This window comes from Gobio gobio, assembly GCF_949357685.1.
Source record: "Gobio gobio genome assembly, chromosome: 25".
Classification (NCBI taxonomy): Eukaryota; Metazoa; Chordata; class Actinopteri; order Cypriniformes; family Gobionidae; genus Gobio; species Gobio gobio.
In genome coordinates this window covers 37,115,809-37,137,542 of record NC_137121.1, presented here as the reverse complement: position 1 = coordinate 37,137,542, position 21,734 = coordinate 37,115,809, and the positions used below count along the sequence as shown (strand labels likewise).

The window sequence follows — 21,734 nt, the reverse complement described above, 5'->3', positions numbered from 1 at the left end:
GTATTTAAGTGTGAATAAATAGAAACGTTAAAGGTGTGTAGTCCAGCCTGAACTGTGTGTGTGTGTGTGTAGGATCCTGTCCTGTCTGATGGAGCATCTCTACACTGATAAGATGGTTGAGGACTGTGAACACAGACTGCTGGAGCTGCAGTACTTCATCTCCAGAGACTGGAAGTGAGTCAGCTTAATTAGTTTTACTTAACACAATTTTCATTTCAAACTTTATATAAGGCAATCTTATGTGACCGTGATTCAGCTCTGGTAAAGGGGTCATGAACTGGCTTTTTAAATTTTTTATACTGTTGTCTGATGTCATCTTATGCCGTTTGCGTGGTTTTAACACTCAGAAACATCATAATGAATAAGTCATAGGCTATTTTCTGCCCTGGTTTTGAGGCTCTCTGAAGAAACGCTGGGTTTTGATGGGCGTGCCGCACTGTAGACTTGGAAGTAAACGCCCACGGCTAGGATTGGATAAGATTTGCATATTTAATGAGCTTCAGCTCCCTCAGTACATGTGGGAATTGTTTTGAAAGCGTCTGGGGAATCGCTCAAACACAATGATTCATCTCATCCACCCGCGAGTGATTGGAATGTTACTTTTGTATTACTTGGCCCGCCCGATCAGTGGATAAAATCGCGACCCGTACACACACACACACACACATACACACGCGCGCGCAAGAAAGGAATGTTATTTCACCATTTAAGCCTATAGCCCGTCGGCAGGCTGATGATATGTTTTGGTATCCCGTCTGAAAAACACATAGCCCCGGGACGTTGAGCTTTGCGAGCCCTGACGTTACAAGTCCTAGTCTGATCACGAGTGAACCAATAACAGCTTCTCCAGCCTGTGACCGCGTGCTGAGGTGTGTCATCAATAGATATCAAACAATCTGTAACAATGCAACACTAACACATATAACACATGTTTTACTCACATCAGTGTGTTGCAGCGTTCCTGTCAGATCCAGAAGCACAGCTCTGTGTTTTAATCTCAATATGTCTGCAAATCCAGTCTCAACCTGTGTCTTGTTTACAAACGAATCCGCGGTTAAATGAAGCGAACAAACGCGCAATGTCTTGCGCACGTGAGCTGCTCGCGATCCGTTTAGCTCCAGGAGTCGGTGGGGGGGCTTGAGGCGGTGCTTCTGGGTCTATGACGTCAGTGGTCGACATATTCTGAGATCTCTCGTTTTCTGGGCCTGGTGTCAATAAAAGCTTTTCTTTGACTAAAGGCCTGTACACACCGGGACGAATATCCAATGCCCATTGTTTAGTCACGAGGCGTTAAACGTCGGCGATAAACGCACGCGCGCGAAAATCGTCCCGGTGTGAACAGGCCTTAACGAGGAAGATTTCAGCTCTGACACTTACTGGATATTCTTATATCACGATGAACTTTTATATATCAAAGGCTCAAGGGAAAGCTGATTTCTCAATTCATCACCCCTTTAAACCTTTGACAGTCTGATCACAGCGACACTCAGATCTGAGTCTTTTCAGCCACACAGGATCTTTATTTAGATCAGTGTTTCCCAACCGGGTGCCGTCTGACGAGAGCAGGCGTGCTGTGTAAAAGGCCCACAAATATAATGTTTTTTTTATTTTTATTTTAAATGATCAAATGTGAACCAAACAATGAATATATATGATGAATATCTAATGTCTGACGTCAATGTCTGTATTGGGGTAAACCGTTCTCTGTAAATAATCGAATCGTGTGGTTCTCCACGCACGCACTTGCACCGGTTCATCCCACATCTGATGACGCATCTATATTATGGGTTGTAACTTGAAAATAACGCTTTATGTATGTTTCTGTCGATGGACACACGTGCTGGCTCCTCGGTGATGCATTACAACAGCGATAATAAAAGAAAAACGGTGTCTCTTTGTCAATTTAATTTCTCTGTGCACTCATCCGAAAGCGCGCACACGTCTCACAGCGCGCACATTGAGTTCTCTTTCAAGTCTTGCGCTTGATCGGACAAACTCACACAAAAAGTGCAACATATCCATCTTGATGAGTATTCTAGCAGACATAGTCTGTATATGCCTTAAGTAAACTTTATACAGTCGAGAAAGACGACGCATATCCGTGCATTAGGTCTTAAAGGGGCAGTAGCCGTTTTTATTTGACAGTAGTCCTTTTTTCCCTGAACAGAGCAAATACTGAACCGTACCGAAACTGTGATACAAACCGAACCGTGAGCAATCTGTAGCGTTACACCCCTAGCGTAACGTATGCGAAGGGGTGCCACAAAATTTAGAACATTTTCAAAGGGTGCCATGACTGAGAAAACTTTGGGAAACACTGATTTAGATCATCATTCAGATTATCACAGAAGAACTGGATAGTGTTTATATCTGAACTATAAACTTTGATATCCACAGTAGAGATCAAAATGGAGTAAATCACCTTTAGAAAGTAACACAACTTCAAATAAAGATTGTACAAATGACATTGTTACACCAGTAGGTGGAGACAAGAGAATGTTAAACATGAATTATTGATTCATTCAAAAACACAGATTCATCCAGTAATGAAACAAGTGAAGTCTTTGAGCTCATATTTCGTGTGGTTCTGGTTCCAGACTGGACCCCATCCTGTACAAGAAGTGCCAGAACGACGCGGCTCGCATCTGTCACACACACGGCTGGAACGAGACCAGCGAGTTCATGCCGCCCGGAGCCGTCTTCTCCTGCCTGTACCGCCACGCTTACCGCACGGAGATGCAGGGCCGACGGGTACGCCACACACACACACACACACACACACACACACACACACTGCCCCTAAACCTACCCATCACACACACACACACACACACACACACACACACACACACTGCCCCTAAACCTACCCCTCACAGGAGACTGTGCAGTTCACTTTCTGTGAAAACCTCATTCTGTGATTTATAAGCATTTTGAAAAGTGAGGACATGGGGAACGTCCTCATATTTCACCCTCTTTTTGTAATACCCATGTCATTATACACATTTGTGTCCTGATATTTCACAAAAACATGCCCACACACACACACACACACACACACGATCACCAGCTGTTATCAGACAAACGTGAAACCATAGCTTATCTGTGGCTTCCTGAATGCAACCGCAGGGTTCCTCAGAAAGCACTGAAGTAGATTCGGAAGTGAGTCCGCATGTGAGTATGATTCCTTCAGGAGCTGAATCTCTCAAACCTGTCCAGAACATGTCCAGGTCACACTTCACATCCAAAACATCCACTTTAAGCATTAGATTCATGTAAACGATGCACAATTCTCATTACCGTAAGTCTCAAGATGTAAAATCTGTGTATGTTTTGTTGTCAAATGTGGCCTAGTTGTGTTCTTGCCAGGCCTGGCGATGTTCATTGGCTCTGAGTTAACGTGTGTAAGCTACAAACGCATGCTTTCAGCAAATGATCAGGGACAAATCAAAGTCGTCTTCCTTTACTGAGACGGAGATCACATGGATTGATGTTGTGGGCTTTAAATGATTGGTAGTGATTGACCGGAGATTCTCTCCAATGATGTGTGGAGATCAGACTAATCTAAAAACAGGGGTGCTCTCTCACACACACAGACCAGCAGTTGATCTGCGTGTGAGACTGAAGGGTTGTGTGTGTGTGTGTGAGTCAGTGCTAATGCTTCAGTGGGTCTGCAGTTGTCCCGGGACTGTAAGACGGAGGTTCAGCGGATCCTGCACCAGCGGGCCCTGGATGTGAAGCTGGACCCGGAGCTGCAGCATCGGTGCATGACGGACCTCGGGAAGTGGTGCAGTGAGAAGACCGAATCCGGACAGGTTAAAGAGCTGATCACAGCACACATTTCACACCACAGCACACACATCACACCACAGCACACATTTCACACCACAGCTCACTTTCCACATCCTTGTCTTCATGTTGATTTTATGAGTTTGACTAATGCTGCGTTCACACCGGACGCGATTGACGCGAGTGATTTACATGTTAAGTCGATGCAGAGACGCGAAATAGCATTCTGTGGCGCGAATGAGACGGCGCGATTGACGCAAATTGAGCGTTTTGAACGCGTGATTCGCGCGAATCGCTCAAGTTGAAAAATCTGAACTTTGGCGGCTATTCGCGCTGCGTTAACCAATCAGGAGCTTGCTCTAGTAGTGACAACAATGAGGAGAAAATCCGTATATTAATATCTGGTTCAGACAATATGATTATCACTGTGATAACATTAAATGACATGAAACACAACCCAGTCTCTTTTTGTTAAATGCAAGTTTATGTATGATCAATAATACAAAAGTATAAGTAATGTATAATAAGCTATACATGAAATAAAGCAAACAATTCAGTCAAACATTCAAAGTCAGTGCTAGTCGGCTAACGTTACAACTGCAACGTACAGTTATAGCCTAAAAATATAAAGTAATGAAACTTCTCTTTGCCCTCAGTCTAAACGATTCGCTAGGGAACAAATTATAGATCCATGAGACCAAAGATCGGCCGTTACAAGACGAATTATAGCTCGAGACGCCACAGAGACATCAGAGAAGAACTGGCTGAGGAAAGGCTGATCTCACCGGGTTAATGAGCGCCGCTGATCCACTGGAGCTCACAACTCTGAAAACGGCAGATAAAATGTTCAAATAGGCGCTCCTTATATAAATAAACCACATATTTGAGCTTTAAACAACTACATTATTGACTGAAAAAGTCTTAACTACGTTTTGTGACACATTAACAGTAGATATTAACAAAAAAAACACGTGTAAACACAGCCCATGTCAGACATTTCTCAACGAGACGAGCTGCTGGCGGAAGCCCCACCCATGAGGAGAATTCACATCTGTTGTGCAGTGAATTTCACGCGCGATTGAAGCGAATAAACTCAAAATGTTCAAGCGTCCACCTTCTCGCGATTAGCGAAAATTATTTGCGTCAATCGCATCCGGTATGAACGCCACATTAGAATGCATGTCCTAGCTATGAACATTTAAAGGGACCCTATGATGCCTCTTTTTACAAGCTGTATTGAGAGTCTCAGGTGTCTGCAGAATGTGTCTGAAGTAGGGGTGTCGAAATTAATCCTTTCGTCGATGCATCTCGAGGCAGACGAGGACGACTCCGTATCGGTTCAGTAATAGACCATAACCGATTATAAAGTACTGACGCTTTTCTGCCGTCATTTGTCACATTCGTGCTTTGTCGTGGTAGCATACAATGGCAGAGGCAGGCGAGACGCCAGTGCGAGTAATTAAAATGCGAGTAATTAAAATGCAAGTAATTAACCCTCTGGGGCTCTTCGGTCATTTCTGACCCGAATTTTATAAAATGAAAAATATAACAAATCGTAGCTTCATCAAAATGGTCCTAAACTTGGTGACTTTATTGGTACTTGGTATATGAACACCCAAAAAGAAAAGAAAAGTCTTAAGTGGTCGTAAATAAAATGTCACACTCAGGACCTTCGGGTCAAAAATGAGCCCCATAGGAAATGAATGGGAAATTGGCAAAACTATGAAAATACTTTAATAGAGGAAAAATAGAGTTTAAATAGAGTTTTTTTTGAGTATACAATCTACAAATCAGCCAGGATGCGGAAAAAAAGGACAACAGTGAAGATCTCTAAAACATCAAGAGTGCAAAACAGACAAAAAAACTCACACACACACACACAAAAACACAATTAGCTTTTGAAATGGCAGGCGTTCATTTGTGTGTGTGAGTTTTTTTCTGTTTTGCACTCTTGATGTTTTAGAGATCTTCACTGTTGTCCTTTTTTTCCGCAAAAAAACTCTGTATTTTCATATTTTTGCCAATTTCTCATTCATTTCCTATGGGGGTCATTTTTCACCCGAAGGTCCTGAGTGTGACATTTTCTTTTACGACCACTTAGACTTTTCAAATCCTGTCCCCAATTTTTTTGGGTGTTCATACACCAAGTACCAATAAAATGGGTCATAATTATTGCATAAATATTAATTATAAATCATAAAATGATCTCGAAACACCAAAAAAGAAAAGAAAAAATATTATTGAACAAAAATATATTTCATTGATTTTACTCAAATCTCCCGCCCTCTGGTTCATTTTGGACCCTAAGGCCCTGAGTGTGACCCATAAATGAAGAACCCCAGAGGGTTAAAATTAAAATTTCGGCTTTTATGAACAAGCTGGTACGACCTGGAGAAGACACGCCCTGTGTGTAAATCATGTCACGCACAAATATAATGTGCATGGGGTAATAATAACTTGAGAAACCACGTCAGCTGTGAAGAAGACCAAGAGTCAAGAGTGTATTTACTGAAGGACAGTTTGAGTCTCATCAGCAGAAGCTGCAGGTCTCAGTTCATCGGCTGCGCTGCCTCTACCTTTCGTACATACAATTGCTCAACAGTTCTACTGTTTTCAAGGTCTAGCCATGTCATTACTGCAGGTTGAATGATTCTGATTGGCTAAGAGAAAATAGCTAGTCATAGTAAATTTCCACACATGGACAGTTAATCAGATGCACGTCTCCATAGCTCACTTGTTGACGCTTTCACCCCGGAGTTAGGCACGTCATGACCTTCCCTCTCCAAGAGTCGACAAATGAACACAACATAGTTCTCCAAAACATACAGATAACATGTTCTTCTCCTCAGAGAGCGTAAAGCAATGGCATGTGTGTATTAAAGGGACCGCAGACCTGCTGCTGTATCTGCTGTTAATATGAACCAAACAACAAGAAAGATGAGCTTTAATAAGAGCACATTTCTGCCCTGAATGCTGCTGTTAATGCTCTGGCGAGGAGATAAACATGGCCAGCTCACTGAGGGCGGGGCCTATGCTGTCAGGGCGGAGTCTGTCACGGTCATGGGCGTGGCCTGTGCAATGTGATGTCACGCTGCAGAGAATCTGAAAAAACGGCTTATTCTGAGACACTGCTTATGATTTATGGGGATTAAAAAAAGCGACCGGTGGATTTTGCCCATTATAGAGTGGTCGACACACGTTTCTGATTAAACACCATGTAAAAGTGAATTTTGCATAATAGTTCCCCTTTAAATAAACATCAAACTCAGACACACTTTAGGAAATTAACAAGTCTAACTTATAAGAAAGCAAACAAAAACTACACCAGAATGTGAGATATTAGATGATGCTTTCAGAAACATGAGATTTGTGCCTGTAATGCTCTACAAAAAGTCATGTGACATAGCAATAGTGTCATCTTCAGCAGCGGTTTGACTGTTAAATTCACAGACATGATCCGTACTCACTGTGTGTGTGTGTGTGTGTGTGTGTGTGTGTGTGTGTGTGTGTGTGTCAGGAGCTGGAGTGCTTGCAGGATCATTTAGAGGATCTGGTCCCGGACTGCAGGGATGTGGTGGGAAACCTCACAGAATTGGAGTCTGAGGTACAAAAAAGTGCTTTTGAGATGTTTTACTGGCCTTGTGCTGTGCAATGATGAAGCCTCAGGGCCTATATCTGGTTGCTATTGTTCTCTTTGGACTGATTTCTGTGCTTTTCCAGGACATTCAGATCGAGGCGCTGTTGATCCGAGCCTGCGAGCCGGTGATCCAGTCCTACTGTCACGTAAGTCTCCGGCCGTTCCTCTAGCCGCGAGCGAGCGGTTCAGCTGCTCTTCCTCTTCCTCATCCTCGTCTCTCCCGCAGGACGTGGCTGATAATCAGATCGACACCGGGGAGCTGATGGAGTGCCTCGTCGCCAACAAGCACCAGAAGGAAATGAATGAGAAATGCGCCGTGGGCGTCACACACTTCCAGCTGGTACGTCTGCCGATCACACACTCGCTCTTCCTTTCTCATCCTGACACAGAGTTCATTTTGTTGACGAATAATTTGTCATAATTTTCGTCAACAACCTTTTTTCACTGATGAAAACGAGACGATAACTACATAAAAACTAGTGTTGGATGACAAAAACTATGACGAAAACTTACTGTCATTTTCGTCACCAAATAAAAGCGAGATGTAAATGTTAGTGAGGGTGGATTAGGGCAGAGATGGGGTCAGAACTGATGATCTGAGTAACAGATGAACACATTTGATCTGAACTGATCTAACCTCTGGAAAACACGGCTCACACACACACACACAATCCAGCTCCAGAGCGGCTCAATCAATAACACACACACACACACACACACACACACACACACACACACACACACACACACACACACACACCCCCAATCCAGCTCCAGAGCGGCTCAATCAATAACACACACACACACACACACACACACACACACCCCCAATCCAGCTCCAGAGCGGCTCAATAAATAACACACACACACACACACACACACACACACACACACACACACACACACACACACACACACACAATCCAGCTCCAGAGCAGCTCAATCAATCAATAACACATTTATGCCAGACCAGTGTTTATGAACTAATGCTGATGAATAATCACAATGTTTACTTTACCATGTTTATATAGTAATGTGTTTTAGACGTATTTTATCTCCTCATCTGAACTTGAATGAGCTCCTGCAACTGCAAAAGAGGTGCAGACATTTCAAAATAAGAGTCCTTGTGTATTTTGAACTTGTTTATAATTACAAGTCACGCATTATATATTAGTTTTTGCTTACACAATAAACTGTATTTAATTTAATTCCCATTTAATTCATAGTCAGGAGGAAAGATCAGTATTTGACACATTCAATAAAGTATCAGGGTTATAATAGTTAACTAAAACCATTTTAAAAATCTTCATTACTTGAAATTAAATAAAAAAAATAAAAATAAACAAACTTATTTGAAGCTTTAGCTTAACCTGATATGGCCTACAGAAATACATAGTTTAAAAACTATAGAGCTGTTTTTAAAAAACAAACAAAGTGAATTGAGCTCTTTTGTGTATTTTTAATGTCAATAACAAAATGATGTAAAAATGATGTTCAAGTGACAGTCGGTTATGTGACGCTTAAATGCTTAATGTATTACAACTGAACTAAACTCATTAGATTTTAGGAGACAAAATCTACTGTAGATTTAGTCGACTAAAATCTTATTAAATTTAGGAGACTAAAACTAGACTAAAAATAATTCAGGCGACTAAAATATGACTAAAACTAAATCAAAATTTGCTGTCAAAATGAACTGTCCTGCCACTTCTCAACCGGCCGTTTCTCCTCCTCATCCTCAGATCCAGATGAAGGACTTCCGCTTCTCCTACAAGTTCAAGATGGCCTGTAAGGAGGACGTGCTCAAGCTGTGCCCCAACATCAAGAAGAAGTGAGCCACACACTGATAGCACCACGACACTAGAGGTGACTGTAGAGCTGCAGTGCATGATGGGACGCTGCTGATGCTCTGTTTCCCCTCAGGGTGGATGTGGTGATCTGTCTGAGCACCACCGTCAGGAACGACACTCTACAGGACGCCAGAGAGCAGAGAGTGTCCATGAAGTGCCGGAAGCAGCTCCGAGTGGAGGAACTGGAGATGGTCAGAGCTCATCCACACCTGACGCACAGATAGCCCTCTTCAGTCATACATGACCCGCATTTTTAAAAATAAAAAATGTTCAAAATCGTAGCTTCATCGGAATGGTCCGAAACTTGGTGACTTTATTGGTACTTGGTATATGAACACCCAAACAAATTGGGGACAGGATTTGAAAAGTCTAAGTGGTCGTAAGATAAAATAGTCACACTCAGGACCTTCGGGTCAAAAATGACCCCCATAGGAAATGAATGGGAAATTGGCAAAAATATGAAAATACAGAGGTTTTTTTGAGCATACAATATACAAATCGACACATCGAAACATCAAGAGTCCAAAACAGACAAAAACACACACACACAAAAAAACACAATTAGCTTTTGGAATGGCACACGTTAATTTGTGTGTGCGTGTGTATAAGTGTGTGTGTGTGTGTGTATAAGTGTGTGTGTGAGTTTTTTTTGTCTGTTTTGCACTCTTGATGTTTTAGAGATCTTCACTGTTGTCCTTTTTTCTGCATCCTGGCTGATTTGTAGATTGTATGCTCAAAAAAACATATTTTTGCCAATTTCCCATTCATTTCCTATGGGGGGGAAGGTCCTGAGTGTGACTATTCTTTTTACAACCACTTTTCAAATCCTGTCCCCAATTTGTTTGGGTGTTCATATACCAAGTACCAATAAAGTCACCAAGTTTCGGACCATTCCGATGAAGCTATGATTTTTTTAATTTTTTATAAAACTCCAGATCCACTATAGTGGTAAAAATGCTCAATGTGTCCACCGGATGGCACCGATCTCATTAAAAAATAGCTTTCATGAGGCCAAGGCTTGACTCTAAAATGAAATACAGCTTTAATAAAAAAAAAAATTAAAAAAAATATATATATATGATATGATATGATATGATATGATATGATATGATATGATATATAATATATATATACATATACATACATATGTACATACATTTTTTATTATATTAAATGGGAAGAAATGGGTCATAATTATTGCATAATTTTATGATTTATAATTAATTTTATCTCAAAACACCAGAAAAGAAAAGAATATTATTGAACAAAAATATATTTAATTGATTTTACTCATACCTTTTTTATCTTAATCCCGCCCTATGAAGGTCCTGAGTGTGACCCATGAATGAAGAACCCCAGAGGGTTAAACATGTGTAATGATCTGTAACGCTGGTGTGTGTGTGTGTTGCAGTCGGAGGACATCCGTCTGGAGCCGGATCTGTATGAGAGCTGCCGGCAGGACATCAAGCAGCACTGCCAGAACGTGGTGTTCGGGAACGCTCAGGTAGAGCCTCGCGTCTCCAGCGGCCCGCCTCATCTGAGAGGATCCGCTAATCTGTGTGTGTGTGTGTGTGTGTGTGCAGGTCATCGAGTGTCTGAAGGAGAGTAAGAAGCACCTGACCCAGCAGTGCCATCAGAAGGTCTTCAGACTGCAGGAGACGGAGATGATGGACCCGGAGCTCGACTTCCAGCTCATGAGAGTCTGCAAGCAGATGATCCGGGTGCGGAACCTCACAGAACAGGCTCTCCTGGGTCCACATTTAAGGCCATGAAAAACTTCAATATGGTACACTATATTGCCAAAAGTATTGGGCCGCCCACAGGTGTGTAAAGCAAGCTCTAGGGGGATGATGGGGTGGGGTTGTTCAGGGGTTAGTTCCAGTGAAAGGAACTCTTATTGCTTCACCAAGACATTTTGGACAATTTCATGCTCCCAACTTTGTGGGACCAGTTTGGGGACGGCCCCTTCCTGTCCCAGCATGCACCAGTGCACAAAGCGTCTCCATAAAGACATGATGAGGAGTTTGGTGTGGAGGAACTGGAGTCCTGACCTCAGCCCGATAGAACAGCTTTGGGGTGAATTAGAGCGGAGACTGAGAGCCAGGCCTTCTCCAACATCACAAACACACTCCTAAACCTTGAGGAAAGAAGAGCTGAAGCTGTTAGAGCTGTGACTCCATATTAAACCCTACGGATTAGGAATGGGATGGCGTTAAAGCTCATGTGCGTGTGAAGGGGCGGCACAACACTTTTGGCAATATAGTGAATAATTCAGAGATGAGAAAACAGGAATCGTGATATGGCCTAATATGCTCTCAAACAATCTAAACATTTAGGATATGGCATATATCATTTTAAAATGAATATAATCACTTGGTCGTCCCTTTTCTTAAAAAGGCTAACATTCACACTATAAAATAATTGCATTTAACTGTTCCCAACTCATAAAGCATTGATTATATTGTATTTATTGCCTTAAATGTGATGGTGACAGCCCTGCAGAAACTGTTACAGCTCTCTAACATGTACTGATGGCCTGAAGTGGTTTGATGAATCTTCTGGAGAAGTTATTAACTGTTTGTTGTGTTGTCCTTCAGCGTTTCTGCAGCGAGACGGATGCTAAGAACATGTTACAGTGTCTCAAACAAAACAAGAACAGCGAGACGATGGACCCTAAATGCAAGCAGATGATCACCAAGAGGCAGATCACGCAGAACACAGGTACACACACACACACACACACACACACACACGCGTGTACACACAGATACACACACGTACACACATGTACACACACACACACACAGGTACACACACACACACTCACAGGTACACACACACACACTCACACGTACACACACGTACACACAGGTACACGCATACGTACACACAGGTACACACACACACACGTACACACAGGTACACACAGGTACACACACGTACATACAGGTACACACACACACACGTACACACAGGTACACACACACGTACACACAGGTACACACACACACACACGTACACACACGTGCACACAGGTACACACACACGTGCACACAGGTACACACACACGTACACACAGGTACACACACACGTACACACAGGTACACACACACGTACACACAGGTACACACACACGTACACACAGGTACACACACACGTACACACAGGTACACACACACACACACACACACACGTACACACAGACGTACACACAGACGTACACACACGTACACACAGGTACACACACACACACACACACACACGTACACACAGACGTACACACAGGTACACACACACGTACACACAGGTACACACACACGTACACACAGGTACACACACACGTACACACAGGTACACACACACGTACACACAGGTACACACACACACACACACACACACGTACACACAGACGTACACACACGTACACACAGGTACACACACACACACACACACACACGTACACACAGACGTACACACACGTACACACAGGTACACACACACGTACACACAGGTACACACACACGTACACACAGGTACACACACACGTACACACAGGTACACACACACGTACACAGGTACACACAGACACACACACAGACGTACACACAGACGTACACACACGTACACACAGGTACACACACACGTACACACACGTACACACAGGTACACACACACGTACACACACACGTACAGTAAGAGTTGGGGAACCAGCTCTATCAATGCAGATTTCACTACAGTTATCAAGGCCAAAATCATGTGATATCAAAATGATATCCTCAGTCATCTCCTCAATCATGATGAAGAGATTGTAGAAGTAACTTCAGACTGCACCGTCATCATCTTCTCTGATGGGCAGCACCCAGAGTTAAGGAGCGATACTGCCCCCTGCTGGGCTGGATTATTAACCATATTTGTTTTTTAAATCACAATGTCAGTCAAATATTCTCTCTCAGTCAAAGGTGTTAAACTCGCCAGGTCAAACTGAATCTTTTATGAGCGCTTTTATTTTTTCAGGGTTTATTTCAACCCTGTTACCCTTTTGTTCATACCCGGTTACAAAAACTTGCTGGATGTATTAACCATTTAAAAAGCTAGTCATAAACAATGTCTGGTAATTTTATTTCTCAGCACTTCACCTTCCTTTTGTTACCGTTAGTTAACTAGTAATCTTAGTGAATGGGTACGACACCGTTTACTAATACATTACTATAATCCACACTTGTGTCTGTTAATATTATAGATTATTATAATTTAATAGACCTGAGCTGACACTGAACTAAAGATAAATTATTAAATGTAACAAATCACCATATCTGTCTAACTATGAAAACTAAATGCCCATGAAAAGGTTTCTTTGGATTGAAACGTGGCCTCTATTATTTCACTCTCACTTCTGTCCGCCTCTTTTTCTTCGGCTAGTTCACTTCTGTCCACGTTTCCCTCACTCATGAGCGCCACCTCCAGCATAGAGCAGGGAAATCTATTCAGAGCGCCTTATTTTATTCACTAAAATATCAATATTTGATAGCAGCGTATCGGTTCTCGTATCGCACTTTCCCATGCTTCTTGAATTTCAGACGCATGGATTCAAGGCCTGGAAAGTACAAACACAGGTCCTTGAAAGTGCTTGAGTTAAGACTGAACTGCATTGTGTCTGCACTCGTGTGGTCATCAGGGATTCTCATCATTGACGGGCTAGTCTGTGATTTTATTGCCGTCTGAATCCAGAATGTCCGTGTTTTTCTCCCTCCACCCGACCGAATGTGAACCTAGTGTGAAATAAATGTTGAAAGCAGGAATTAGATCTGCAAACGGCGTCTCTCGCTAACTCTCGCTAACTCTCGCTCTTCTACACCAGCCTCTTTCCTCACTGGATTTTAAAGTCACATGCCCCTAGAACTGTATTTAGTTGTCCGTATAAGCTTTAGCGTTACTGCAGTAATGATGGACACAGGTACAGTAGGTGTTTGATATATTGGCAGTAACACACACACCTTTATCATATTTATTGTGCTTGATTTAAAATAAAAGGTGCTTTAAAATCTGGTGTTCATGAAACCGTGGGAACTCTGGGAGAAGGACAGCGATATATTGCCCTATCCATGTTTAGTCCCACTGCTAACGTTAACTAATGGGTCTTCATTTTCGATATAATGTTACCCTTTTTTTTCTACTAACTATTAAATAAGTATAATTTTTAATCATTTAATATTAAGTTTGAAATGGTAACAGAGGTAGATTTTACCTATATTGCGGGTTCACTTTGAGACTAAATGCTTCTAGTTGATTTAAATTGCTTCTAAAAAATGGGAGATTAATTATTTCAAATACTAATATACTATAAAATACTAGTAATAAACATTTTCTGGTCATTTTTTTTGTTCTATTTTTTAATAATCATTGCATAAATGTAAATTCAATTGACCTATCGGTAAGCCCCGCCCCCCTTAGTTACTGTTGCTAACTCGGCCAAACAAACGGAGTTACTATATCTTACAATGACAGCTGTCAGTGTGAAAACCTTATCCCGAGATGTTTTTGGACACAGATTGTAGCGTATATATCCCGTCTGAATGATGGCCAAACTTTACTGATGGTTTATCAAGTTTATTATGTCCTTTTTTACTCCAAAAAATTCATCGTAAGAGCTGAACAAACAAAGCATTAGAAGTGCGCATTAACGTCTCATTCACTAACTCTCTCTCTCTCCGCTGCATTACCATTAACACACACAGCAAATTACACAAAAACACTCACACAACTAACAGTAAACACACATATACACACAGCTTATGACTTTTCGGGGGTGAAGTTAATAACTGGCAAACTTTGTATCTGCAAAACTCCAATAAACTGCGTGCGAGCTCTCGCTTTCACTACCCGGAGACTATAATACCATCACAATAGGAGATAATGTAGACCTTAAACATATCTAAAAGTAAATTAATTTACATATAACCAGTTTAATATGGAGAGGCACTGAAATGTGTTTTTGACCTACAGTGTCACATGACAGAGAACAGTTATTTCGGTTTGTCTGTTAGCAGGGACTTTAATCGTAACTTAACGAGAGTTTGACAAACAGAAAATCCTCTCAGGATCGCTGGAGTCAGTGTTACAGAACCTCAGGCACCACATTTGAGCATTTGTGTAGCAGAAACGCCATCAAACCGAGGAGAGCTTCAGATTTTCCAATGTTTCTCTATGGCGCTGTTCCGGTCCCAGCGCGACTGATACTCAACTGCTATTGGCTCATCTGCGTTCGAGGGGAGGGGCTTACCGATTGGTCAATTGAGCTAAAATGTGTAATAGTTGCAGGAAACAGGGTCGTAGGATTTGCCTAAACTGTGGTTGCTGGCTAGTTTGGGACTAAATGTTGGTTTGGAGTGAATGTAAAAACATTTCAGCCCTGTTATCCCTAAGGTTTTTCTTCAACCCTGATACAAAACCTACTAAGCAACATTTTCTGGTAACATTTTCTTCTATTTTCTAATAACCGTTGAATAAATCTAAGCAAAGTAAGACGTTTGATTTAAATGGGTAACAGGGTTGTAGGTTTTGCCTCTATTGCTGGTTAATTTGGGGGTTTCAGCCTTGTTATAAAAGTTTGGAACAGTTTCAGAACCTAACAATCTTTTTCTAGTAACTTTTTGAATTCTATTTTCTATAACCATTGAATCTGAATTAAATTAATATTTTTACTAAAATGGATAAGAGTGGAAATGAGAAGATTGTAGATTTTGTCTACAATAGGATTTCAGTCAATGGAGGCTGGCAAGTGTGGGAATAAATGTTGTTTTTTCGTTATTAAAACCACTTCAGCTCTGCAGCATATTAGGAATATTTTTGGCATTTCTGAATTTAAAAGAGCGCCTTACCCACATACACTGGAGTAAAATGATAAAAAGGGTCTCATTTTACGGAAAACACTCAATTTTAACACAGTGGTGGAATATTGCACGTATTATATTGTATTTATTCACAATTTTATGATTAACGCATATAAAAAAGTAATATTTTGATATATTTTTGTTTGAAAATCTATAATTTTTAATCTGTTTGGTCTATTTCCCTTCAGAAAGTTTCTGTTGATTCCACTAGTTGGCTTTAAACAGGGAAACAAATATTTTCTTTATCTCCTTCTAAAGAAAGTTATTGAGATGAATCTGTGCAAAATATCTAATAACTGCTGCTCATCTGCATTGATTGACGGCAGCCGCTGGGGAATCCAACAGAAGGCTCCGCCTCCTCAGCTCTGTAAAGGGAGATCTCGGCCTCTGATTGGTCTAGAAGCATGATCGACGTGTCTATAGAGAGCTGAGATACTCAACTTTTTTTGACGTATGACGCAATACGTGATGACATCAAAAATCGCGGCTAACAAAGACGATGAAAACTAAGGATAATAAGAGTATTTGTTTTGATCTGGACATCGGTGCCATATCACAGTGTGGTTTGGCTATGCTTGCTCACACACATGTGAAAATAGTCTCATTTTGAAGAAAACACCCTAAGGAGCGAGCTGATATAGCGTTTGAGGGTAATAGCTACACATGGAGGAAGTGATCAGAACAGCAATATGACTGATATGTTTGCTTGTTCAAAGGACTCATTTCCATCTTCGCAGAGTTGAAGTGGTTAATAAACATTCCCATGATGCACTTGACGATCACTGTTCGTACAGTAGCACTGGTACAGGAGTGAATGGTGGAGTGAATGAAGCGGTCATGCCCTTGTTCTCCAGCATTCATGAGGAAGGGTTGAAGTGGCCACTGAGGCCGATACTGCTCTAGAAGCAGTGAGATGGCGGTTGGTGAGCCGCTGCTGTGCTGAAGTCATGCTCTTGTGTTGTAGACTACCGTCTGAACCCTGTGCTGAGGAAGGCCTGTAAGGCGGACATCCCCAAGTTCTGCCAGAACATTCTCAACAAAGCCAAAGACGACAACGAGCTGGAGGGGCAGGTCATCTCCTGCCTCAAGCTCAAATACGCTGACCAGGTCAGGGCCTGTGCTCGCTGTGAGTCTGTGTGACCGATCTGTGTCAAAGCAGCAGACTCCATATATCAGTGTGCGTGTGTGTGTGTGTCCAGCGCCTGTCTCCGGACTGTGAGGGCCAGATCAGTGTGATCCTGCAGGAGTCAGCGCTGGACTACAGGCTCGACCCGCAGCTGCAGCTCCAGTGCAGTGAGGAGGTAACCTTCACCCTCTCAATGTGACCAACACACACTTCAGTGACTGATGATGTGTGTGTGTGTGTGTGTGTGTCCAGATCCCACGGCTCTGTGCGGAGGAAGTGGCGGCGCAGGAGCAGACGGGGCAGGTGGAGGAGTGTTTAAAATACAACCTGCTGAAGATCAACCACGAGGGCTGTAAAAAGGTAAGACCGCTTGAGTCCTCACTGATGCGCTTCCATCCAAAGAGGAGAATATCACTAGGAAAAATTGGGATGTTGTTTTAAATATTTTCCAAAAAAGCAGCGCTTCCATCCCTGTGTTCAAGAGAACAAAACCGTCACTTCCTGGGAAAGTGGTGCAAAATATCAGTAATAACCCGTAAGTTTCTCAATCTGGCTCCTTTCCCTCCATCATAAATGAGTGTCGTCTCAGAGCGTCAGGCGAAACACACACACACACATCATCTCAGAGCGTCAGGCGAAACACACACACACACACACACACACATCATCTCAGAGCGTCAGGCGAAAAACACACACACACACACACACACGCACACACACACACACGCACACACACATCATCTCAGAGCATCAGGCGAAACACACACACACACACACACATACACATCTCAGAGCGTCAGGCGAAACACACACACACACATCATCTCAGAGCATCAGGCGAAACACACACACACACACATCTCAGAGCATCAGGCGAAACACACACACACACACACACACACACACATCATCTCAGAGCGTCAGGCGAAACACACACACACACATCATCTCAGAGCGTCAGGCGAAACACACACACACACACACACACACACACACACATCATCTCAGAGCGTCAGGCGAAACACACACACACACACACACACACACATCATCTCAGAGCGTCAGGCGAAACACACACACACACATCATCTCAGAGCATCAGGCGAAACACACACACACACACACACACACACACATCATCTCCGAGCGTCAGGCGAAACACACACACACACATCATCTCAGAGCGTCAGGCTAAACACACACACACACATCTCAGAGCGTCAGGCTAAACACACACACACACATCTCAGAGCGTCAGGCGAAACACACACACACAATCGTGTGAGACGCTTCTGGAGGAATACACACACACACACTCAATCGTGTGAGATGCTTCTGGAGGAATACACACACACACACACACACACTTAGACATGTGCCGGTAAACGGTAATACGATACACCGCAATAATGAACATGCACAATATTGTTATCGTGGGCACTTCAAAATACCGTGAATAATTATTTATTACGAATTATTCAGATTTTTAGAATGAATTTTAAGAATACTTAACCCATCAACCGTTTAAAATGAAAAACACTCAAAGAGGAACGCGCACTGATGTAAATAGGCCGTGCATGAGCCGAGCACATGGCGGAATGAGGAGACGCTGAAGTGCACATTCACTCTCAGACAGCAGAGGGCGCTGACGCAACAGCAGAAATGCAGCCGCTTCCCCAGTAATCACATCACCTAATACATAATACTTAAAGACTTAAGGCTATTCATTTTCAAACTTGCATTTTATATTTTAATCTGGACTAAATTACATGCCCTAGATATTGTTTGAATGTTCTGACTGTTGTTCAATCACACACTTTACAAGGCTCCAGTATTTAACATTAGTTCATTCATTAACAAACTGACAATGAAATATACTTCTAAAGCATGTATTAATCTATGTTAAATGTACATTTCAGCATACCTATTGTTCTTTATAATTCTTTTGCACTTTATTCGGTTTTAAATATTTGTTTACTTTATACATTTTTGTGTATTGCTTTATTGTATTTAAATGTTTGGTTCTTTAGTTATAAGAAAGTGATTTAACCTGTTATAGTATGACAGTATTTTTTGCAACTTATTTCAATATCGTGATAATACAGTATACCGCGATAAAAGCTTCAGCAATTAATCGCAACATGAAAATTTCATACCGGCACATGCCTACACACACTCAATCGTGTGAGATGCTTCTGGAGGAATACACACACACACACACACACACACACACAATCGTGTGAGATGCTTCTGGAGGAATACACACACACACACACACACACAATCGTGTGAGATGCTTCTGGAGGAATACACACACACACACACACAATCGTGTGAGACGCTTCTGGAGGAATTAAACCGCATCATGGCGTTTCAGAGCCACTAAACCAGCATTAGAGATGCTGCGATGCCATTGGTCCGCTGGTTAGGCCAGGTGTCCAATCACAGCCTCTGCCAGGGTTTCTGTGGGTCTTAATGTCTGAAATTGGAGCAGGAAGTCTCATGGCATTACATTAGGGCCCTATGATTTCTGAGATGGACGGAATTGTAGAATCCATTCGGAAAACAGATTTTACTGGGATTGACTGTGTCATGCAGAATGTCATGGGATTGGTGATGTTTTGCATGAATAAATGAAGTGTGTGTGTGTGTGTGTGTGTGTGTGTGTGTGTGTGGCTGTAGGAGGTGCTGAACATCCTGAAGGAGAGTAAGGCTGATATCTTCGTGGACCCGGTTCTGCACACGGCCTGTGCGCTGGACATTAAGCACCAGTGTGCCGCCATCCCACCGGGCAGAGGACGCCGTGAGTAACTGGGAGAGGGCTGATGCTCATTACAGCGCTCAGATGCTGACCTCTGACCCCTGACCTGTGTGTGTGTGCAGAGATGTCCTGCCTGATGGAGGCTCTGCAGGACAAGCGTGTGCGGCTCCAGCCCGAGTGTAAGAAGAGACTGCAGGACCGCATCGACATGTGGAGCTACGCCGCCAAGGTCAGCAGCACAGACAGACTCTTCCCATAATGCACTGGGCTCACAATAATCTTGCATAAATTATTGCATTTAGAGGATTTTGCGAACTGAGACGCATCATCTTCTGAGTTTTCATCAATATGTAAATGTAGGTCTGAATGTTTTAACAAACTAAAAGTCGTGCATAAATGCCACTGTTTATGTACGGATATTTAAACGAGCGGCACTTAACACACACACACTGAGCAGGCTGTGATGTTAAATGGGCAGTGCTAGAACTGATATATGATGCTGATGCTGATCCTCTGGATTATTCCCTCAGCAGTGGAGACAACACAACACTGATATTTGTGCTCGTACAGTAGAGTGACTGTAAAGCGTCTCCGTTTCGGCACAAAGATGAACCGAAACACAGAATACTGGACAAACATCCATCAATGGAAGCCTTCCAGTGCCTACTGCTCTTTTATTATATGACGTTAAATGCATAAATCACATTTACCAAAAACTAAATTACATTCTTTTCGTTTTCAGTGGTGAAAAACAACCTATTGAACAGACTATATATATATATAAATATCGGTTCTATCGGCACATAAACATGCAAACAATCGGTATCGGTTATGAGAAATCAATATCAGTCGATCTCTACATGTGATATTATTAGTAACTGCACTTATTAGCAAAACAATTGTCATTTTATGATTAAAGTCGGCATGAAATAAAATTTTACAATTCGTATTTTTATATGTAATATTGTAGTGTTTACTATAACTGATTTATCTGTGCACTTCATGCATTTTTAAAAATTAATTTACCCTTATAATCTTTAATCAAATTCGTTAACTTTCCCTCCCCCATCAAAACCACTTCTCTTCTCTCTGGTCATGTGCTGTGGCGCGAGGGCGGGGCTATGGCGCGAGGGCGGGGTTATGGCGCGAGGGCGGGGCTATGGCGCGAGGGCAGGGTTATGGCGCGAGGGCGGGGCTATGGCGCGAGGGCGGGGTTATGGCGCGAGGGCGGGGCTATGGCGCGAGGGCGGGGCTATGGCGCGAGGGCGGGGCTATGGCGCGAGGGCAGGGTTATGGCGCGAGGGCGGGGTTATGGCGCGAGGGCGGGGTTATGGCGCGAGGGCGGGGTTATGGCGCGAGGGCGGGGTTATGGCGCTCAGAAACCCGTCACTGATTGTAGCGATATGGTGGTTAGGTGCACTTTTCTCGGTGTACACAATACCTTCTTCAGGAAGGACTTGAGGCAAAAAGAGAGAAATATGAGAAATAAAAGCTTTTTTTATGTAAAATTACTCAATATAGTCGGACGAACAGCTTGTCGTGGCGACTTGCACTGAGGAATGCAGTGTGTGTGAACGCGCTTATAAGGGAGAGCTGAGAAAACAGTTTTACAGAAATAAAGCCATAAAAGGCTTAAAATAAGTGCAATCTGTAGCATAAACCAGCAAGAAGTGAGGAAATATAC

The 21,734-nt window shown here is 42.5% G+C and overlaps 1 protein-coding gene across 3 annotated transcripts in view; it reads left to right on the top strand.

Annotated features, from left to right (window-relative positions):
* The window catches only part of glg1a (golgi glycoprotein 1a), a 56,748-nt gene that overhangs the window by 29,349 nt on the left and 5,665 nt on the right, over positions 1–21,734 (top strand). For 2 of the 3 annotated variants that reach the window (XM_079809847.1, XM_079809848.1), the window contains exons 10-25: positions 73–174; positions 2,598–2,751; positions 3,675–3,812; positions 7,304–7,390; positions 7,507–7,569; positions 7,650–7,763; positions 9,166–9,254; positions 9,347–9,464; positions 10,685–10,777; positions 10,857–10,994; positions 11,871–11,994; positions 17,128–17,270; positions 17,363–17,464; positions 17,542–17,649; positions 19,972–20,092; positions 20,173–20,279. In XM_079809847.1, coding sequence (XP_079665973.1) covers positions 73–174; positions 2,598–2,751; positions 3,675–3,812; positions 7,304–7,390; positions 7,507–7,569; positions 7,650–7,763; positions 9,166–9,254; positions 9,347–9,464; positions 10,685–10,777; positions 10,857–10,994; positions 11,871–11,994; positions 17,128–17,270; positions 17,363–17,464; positions 17,542–17,649; positions 19,972–20,092; positions 20,173–20,279 — 1,801 coding nt within the window. Of the gene's footprint in view, positions 1–72; positions 175–2,597; positions 2,752–3,126; positions 3,172–3,674; positions 3,813–7,303; positions 7,391–7,506; positions 7,570–7,649; positions 7,764–9,165; positions 9,255–9,346; positions 9,465–10,684; positions 10,778–10,856; positions 10,995–11,870; positions 11,995–17,127; positions 17,271–17,362; positions 17,465–17,541; positions 17,650–19,971; positions 20,093–20,172; positions 20,280–21,734 lie in introns of all 3 variants that reach the window. The other variant, XM_079809846.1, reaches the window with a different exon arrangement.